The sequence below is a fragment of the Bidens hawaiensis genome, unplaced genomic scaffold (assembly GCF_021521415.1).
Source record: "Bidens hawaiensis isolate Kalapana, Puna unplaced genomic scaffold, B.hawaiensis_p1.1 tig00010563_1, whole genome shotgun sequence".
NCBI classification, from domain to species: domain Eukaryota; kingdom Viridiplantae; phylum Streptophyta; class Magnoliopsida; order Asterales; family Asteraceae; genus Bidens; species Bidens hawaiensis.
In genome coordinates, this window is record NW_027491806.1 from 417,038 (window position 1) to 423,741 (window position 6,704).

A 6,704-nucleotide genomic window follows, 5' to 3' on the forward strand; every position below is an offset into this window, starting at 1 on the left:
TAACAAATGTAACCGAGGTTGACGAAATTCGGCTCGACTCGACGTCGTAACGCTCGGGCTTCAACGTCCAGCATTTTATTAGAATATTAGAATATATATTTGTATAAAATAGAGAGATTTCCTATTGATATAATGATCTTCTGTATCATTGCTTATTTGAGATTTTGTATTGTGTATATAAGGCATATTATCAATGACAGAAGGCAACAATTGTTTTACCAAATATACTAGTTCTATCATGGTATCATACCTCTACAAACCCTAGCGCCGTAATCATTCCTTCTTGGCTCCTCCTTTGATCCTGCAACCTGTTTTCTGTAACATCTTCTTCTTTACAAACCATCAATGGCGGCAATACAACTAGCCCTAACAGTCAATAACATCCGCAACTATATCCCGCTCATTCTTGACATAGAGAACGGCCAATATACTTCCTAGGTCGAATTATTCACGATTCATTGTACCGTCTTTGAGGTGCTCGATCACATCATCCCTTCTGATGCATCCTCCTCTTCTACCAATGATAAAGAAAACGAGAAAGACAAGGACAAAGCGTCGTTTCATGGGATCGGTTGGACGCCATTGTTAAACAATGGATATACCGCACGATCTCTCAGAGCCTTCTCATGAATGTTATCAAACTGAAAGCTACTGCGAAACTGACCTGGGATGCCATTGCCCATCTCTTTCAAGATAACCACGCAAATCGAGCCATAGCCTTAAAAACTCGTTTAACCAACACCAAACTAGAAGCTTATCCCAATATCTCAGCCTATTGCCAAGAACTAAAAGTATTATCCGATCAGTTGGCTAACGTGGAAGCACAAATTTCCGATGCCGATTTGGTGTTACAACTGGTCACCCGTCTCACAAATACCGAATATGATGCCATCGGTATGTTCATTAGTCAAACGGTTCCACTTCCCACCTTCTCTCAAGCCAGATCTCGCCTCACTCAAGAAGAAACTAGGCGGACCGGGTATAACTCAAATCAAATTGCTGGAACTGCCCTACTCACTATCGTAAATAACCCGACTCATGAAGCTTCTGGTCGTGGCTCTCATGGAATGGTTAATGAAAGCCGTGGTTCACACGATATATCCCAGCGCGGCCGTGGACGTGGTACCCATGGTCGGGGCCGTGGCCAGTCTCGCGGAAGAGGATACACTACCAGTAACCAAAACAACATACACGGCCAACCTGCTCAAGGCACTTACTATCCAACTTACACCACTCTGTGGGGCTACAACATGCCATGCACCAACATGCACACCCCACCCACACCCCATCCTACTTTTCCCATAACTAATCGTCCTCAAGCCACTACTGGACTCAACTCACAAGCCGGCATCTTAAGCCCACCACCTCAGGCTCATTATAGCCAAGCTCATTACAATACCTTGCCACAACAGTGTGCTCCACAACAGTTTGTTCCCACCAATCTTGAGCAGGCATTTCAAACTACGACTTTGAACCCGGATTTACGTTGGAACCTGGATTCTAGTGCGACCAGCCACATGACCAACACGACAGGTACACTTTCTTCTTATTTCAATAACAACATTCCGAATAATATTGTCGTGGGCAACGGGTTCCAAATTCCAATTCTCGGGACTAGCTATACCAAACTCAATACAGCCTTTAAACAATTACATGTCAACAACATTCTTTATGCACTTAATCTCATTTAAAACCTTCTATCTGTTCGTCACCTTACTATTGATAATATGATTTCAATTGAATTTGACCCATTTGGTTTTCTTGTGAAGGACTACCTCACGCGGATTCCTATCCTCCGCAGCAATAGTACAGGCGATCTCTATTCACTCACTCTCTCCACCGACACCAAGTTTACAAGTCCAACAACCTTTGCTGCGCTCTCTCAAGACCTCTGGCACAAAAGACTAGGGCATCCTGGAATCTCTCTATTGCAACATTTGAATAAACATAAATTTATTTCTGTTACTAAACCGTCTGTTAATCGTACTTGTCAGTCTTGTGTTTTTGGCAAACAAATTAAGTTACTATTTTATGATTCCCTGTCAATTACACATCTTCCATTTGATATACTACATAGTGATTTAAGGACGTCTCCAGTGCTTAGCACCGGCGGACACCGCTATTACATATTATTTCTTGATGACTTAACAAACTACTTATGGACGTTCCCCTCACAAATAAGTCACAAGTTTTCTCTATTTTTCTTAATTTTCATAAGTTCATACTCACCCAATTTAATATTTACGTTAAAACTTTCCAATGTGACAATGGAACTGAATACAATAATAAGTTATTCCATGATTTTTTTGCCAAAAACGGCATGTATTTTCGTTTCTCTTGTCCTCACACCTCTTCTCAAAACGGTAAAGCGGAACGAAAAATTCGTTCCATTAACAACGTTATTCGTACGCTCCTAACACACGCCTCCGTTCCGGGGAACTTTTAGCATCACGCTCTTCAACTCGCCACCTATCTCATCAATATCCTACCTAGCAAAACCAAACAAAACCGTACCCCCACTTCCCTTCTGTATCATAAAGACCCTATTTATTCTTATCTTCGCACCTTTGGTTGTCTTTGCTACCCTCTACTTCCATTAACAAATTACAAAATCGTTCATCTCCTTGTGTCTTTCTCGGTTTCCCCTCTAGGGGTTACAAATGCTATGAACTCTCCACCCGAAAAATCATTTTATCTCGACACGTTGTATTTGACGAGACTATATTTCCCTTTGCCACACTACAAAATCCACCTCCCTCATATGATTTTCTCCATTCAAACCTCTCGTCTGACACTTCTCCCTTGTTTTGGACTTCTCCCCATCCACCTTCTAATCATGAGTCCACTATCCATCATACTCCATCCACACCACCTCTAACCCAATCAACACAACCCTCCTCACCATCCATTATGGCCCAACCCATTTCATTACAACAAAAAGATATCATCTCTCCTCCATCCACTCCAACTCACACAATCGATAATGCCACCCCACCCGATTCACCACTGGTCACCACATCCCTTCTCACACCTACTCAATCCTCTCCGCCCATGACTACCTGTGCCATGGCTGGGATTAAAAAACCAAAACCCATCTTTAATCTTCATACTCACACCACACTTGAAGCCCTTCCCCGTAACCCAACCGATGCCTTAGCCAACCCGATATGGACTCGCGTCATGACAGATGAGTTCAATGCTCTTATTGAAAATGAGACTTGGGAGTTGGTACCTCGTCAACCGAACATGAATGTGATTCGGTGCATGTGGATATTTAAACACAAAACAAAATCGGATGGTACACTTGAACGGTATAAGGCTCGTTTGGTGTGTGATGGCAGGTCTCAACAGGTTGGAGTTGATTGTGACGAGACCTTTAGTCCGGTAGTTAAACCAGCTACCATCCGACTTGTATTATCTATTGCACTATTTCACGGGTGGGACATCAATCAGTTGGACGTCAAAAATGCGTTCTTACATGGAAATCTATCTGAAACTGCGTTTATGCATTAACCTATGGGTTTTCGGCACCCTCACTTACCGAATCATGTGTGTCGTCTAAAGAAATCTCTATACGGTTTAAAGCAGGCCCGCCGGGCATGGTATCAACGGTTCACAGATTATGTGACCATTTTGGGTTTTCGTCACAGCTCGTGCGACCACTCATTGTTTATTTATACTCATGGTTGTGACACGGCTTATCTTCTCTTATATGTGGATGAAATTATCCTCACTACTTCATCGACCTCCCTCAAAGAACGTATTTTGATGCGGCTCTCCAGTGAGTTTGCGATGAAGGACCTTGGACCGTTGAGCTATTTCTTGGGCTTATCTGTCTCTCGGGATCCCAGTGCATTTTTCTATCTAAGTCCATCTATGCCATGGATATACTTCAACATGCAAATATGGCTCAGTGTAATCCAGCTCACACACCCGTTGACACCACCGGAAAGTTTAATGCTGATGTCGGCACATTACTTGATGATCCGACCATGTACCGTCGGTTAGCAGGCGCTCTTCAATACTTAACCTTCACGCGACCTGATATCTCATACGCTGTGCAACAAGTCTGCATGCACATGCATGCACCGCGGTCTGATCACCTACAAGCTCTCTGTCGGATCCTACGATACGTAAAGGGTACAATATCTAAAGGCCTATACATGCGTCGTAGTCAAATTTCCACCTTAATATCTTACACAGACGCTGATTGGGCAGGATGTCCAGACAACCGCCGGTCCATTTCGGGATATTGTGTCTACCTCGGTGACAATCTAATCTCGTGGTCCTCGAAAAGACACTCAACTATTTCTCGATCAAGCGCCGAAGCAGAATATAGAGGGGTTGCTAATGTCATGGCTGAAATCTGTTGGATCCGCAATACTTGAACTAGGGAGCCCCCCCCCCTCGTGCGTCACTGGTATATTGCGATAATGTTAGTGCCATTTATCTCTCGGGCAACCCGGTTCAACATCAACGCACCAAACATATAGAGATTGACATCCATTTTGTACGAGAAAAGGTTCAACGAGGTCAGATTCGTGTCTTGCATGTTCCCTCACGTTATCAGTTTGCTGACATCTTCACCAAAGGATTACCGCGAGCTCTGTTTGATGATTTTCGAGCCAGTCTAAGCATCCGTGATCATCCAGCTTAGACTGAAGGGGTATATTAGAATATTAGAATATATATTTGTATAAAATAGAGAGATTTCCTATTGATATAATGATCTTCTGTATCATTGCTTATTTGAGATTTTGTATTGTGTATATAAGGCATATTATCAATGACAGAAGGCAACGATTGTTTTACCAAATATACTAGTTCTATCACATTTACTGACCGAATAATCTTCGTCTTAATATGTTAATTTTTCTATACATTAATTTTATGAATTTATTTTTTGGTGTTTAATTCTAGTATCCCCACGAACGTAAGTCCGATCCCGAGCGAATACGAGTCGACTCGTCGCTGCAACGCTTAGGTTTTACCAACATCCGGGCTTTACCTACCGAATAAACATTGTTTTAAATTTGTTATGAGCGAACACGCGTCATCTCGCCACTGCAACACTCGGATTTTACCAACATCTGGGCTTTACCTACCGTGGCTACTGTTTTCTGTGGCACATATTAGTTTTTTTTTTATAATTTAGTGTTGGTATCTTAACAAACTTAACTTATACCAATTGACTCGACATCAGTGCACCACCGTAACACGACGGGTACATAAGCGGATCCCAACTGCCTGGCACAATGCGCCGGGTTAAAACACTAGTTTTTAGCAAATGAACAACGTAAGGCAACCACAATATATTACGAACATGAGAACATTGGTGACTTAATTATTTATACATGCACTAAATGGTCGAATTTGTATATTTTTCATTCATTCATTTATACACACACATGTAGAAAGAAAGAATTTAGATCTCGATCAATTAGTTCGTATAAAAGTGCCTTTAACCTTAGCCCAGAGACGCCATACGAGTCCCTTGGCGTGTGGTGAGGCTTCCGTCTTTGTGCACAAAACCCTATTTCCCGTACTTGATCCGCAGATTCGTCTCACTTGCTTTGAGTAAAAAGGAGTTGCTGATTTGAGATAAGACGAGTAAGGAGACAAGGGACTATTAGAGCCTTTGATTGCACGGTTGAGTTGTTTTGAGATGGCACGGAATTCATAAGAGTCATGATGGCGGCGGTGGTGGTGGTGGAGGGAGGTTGTTTTGGTGGTGGTTTTTCCATACTGTGAGGATGCAGGATGGTGTTATTTGTGAATGTGTTATGTGCACATGTGATTGTGCTTTGCAAGTAACGTGGAGTTTTCTTGTTTCCAAGGAGAACATAGTTTCCTACGCTTCCTATGTTTGACTTGTTGATTCCTTGACTTTAATAATAGTTGTATGTTTGTTTATTAGTTATCTCATTTGGGTATTAATCAATATATGCTTTTTTATTAACTAGTCTTTTGGCCCACGCGTTGCAGCGCTAGCGTGGTGTCTTTGAACCATTAAGCAGACAATCGGAATTCAACGTTTAAGTCGATTAGTAAAAAGTATGTAACCCGTACCGAACTTGTGGCCTAAATGTTCCTTTGTCGTGAATCTAATACTGTCCTAACATACACTAATATTTACACTTAGACCTGAATCTAATACTTTGTCCTAACATACACTAATATTTACACTTAGACCTGAATCTAATACCTTGGCTTAGCATACACTCATAAATAAAACAACCATCAATTTCGAGTAACCATTATCCAAACATACACGAACTTTACTAATAACAATATGACTATGTTTAATGGTAATTACATACAGGATGGTGTATTCCATTAGTTGCCGTTGGTGTACCTGCACAAAGAAGAAATGAAATTGGTGTCAGTTTCTTTTCAATAGTTATATTCATCCGCGTGTTGTATTTGAAAAGGTTAACTTCATCAAAGCCTTTCAAAATATAACATACGAATAAACTACTAATCCAAACCAATGGGGAAAACTTTTGACAACTTCAAATTGGCTTAGCGTAAACAAAAAACTTCTTAAGCAGTATGTTTAAAATTCGTTTACAAATTGGTTTCTAAGTCTTTAATAAAACAAAATAGTTTTGAAATGCCAAACCAAAAAGAGAAGCCATTTAACTACTTTTATATTCAAGTCTCGTAAGAGTTTTCAAGCATCCCAAATTATGCAGCCCAGATTG

The 6,704-nt window shown here is 41.2% G+C and overlaps 1 protein-coding gene across 1 annotated transcript; it reads left to right on the forward strand.

The window, feature by feature from the left end:
- The first annotated feature begins 626 nt into the window (after positions 1-626).
- On the forward strand, positions 627-1,691 carry LOC143535530 (uncharacterized). The gene has a single exon (XM_077029756.1). It carries the CDS (start codon positions 627-629, stop codon positions 1,689-1,691), a length of 1,065 nt encoding a protein of 354 aa, XP_076885871.1.
- Positions 1,692-6,704: the final 5,013 nt, after the last annotated feature.

What these genes read in the sequence shown, in the direction of transcription:
- LOC143535530 (XM_077029756.1), top strand. Translation starts at nt 627, where the DNA reads ATGAATGTTATCAAACTGAAAGCTACTGCGAAACTGACCTGGGATGCC.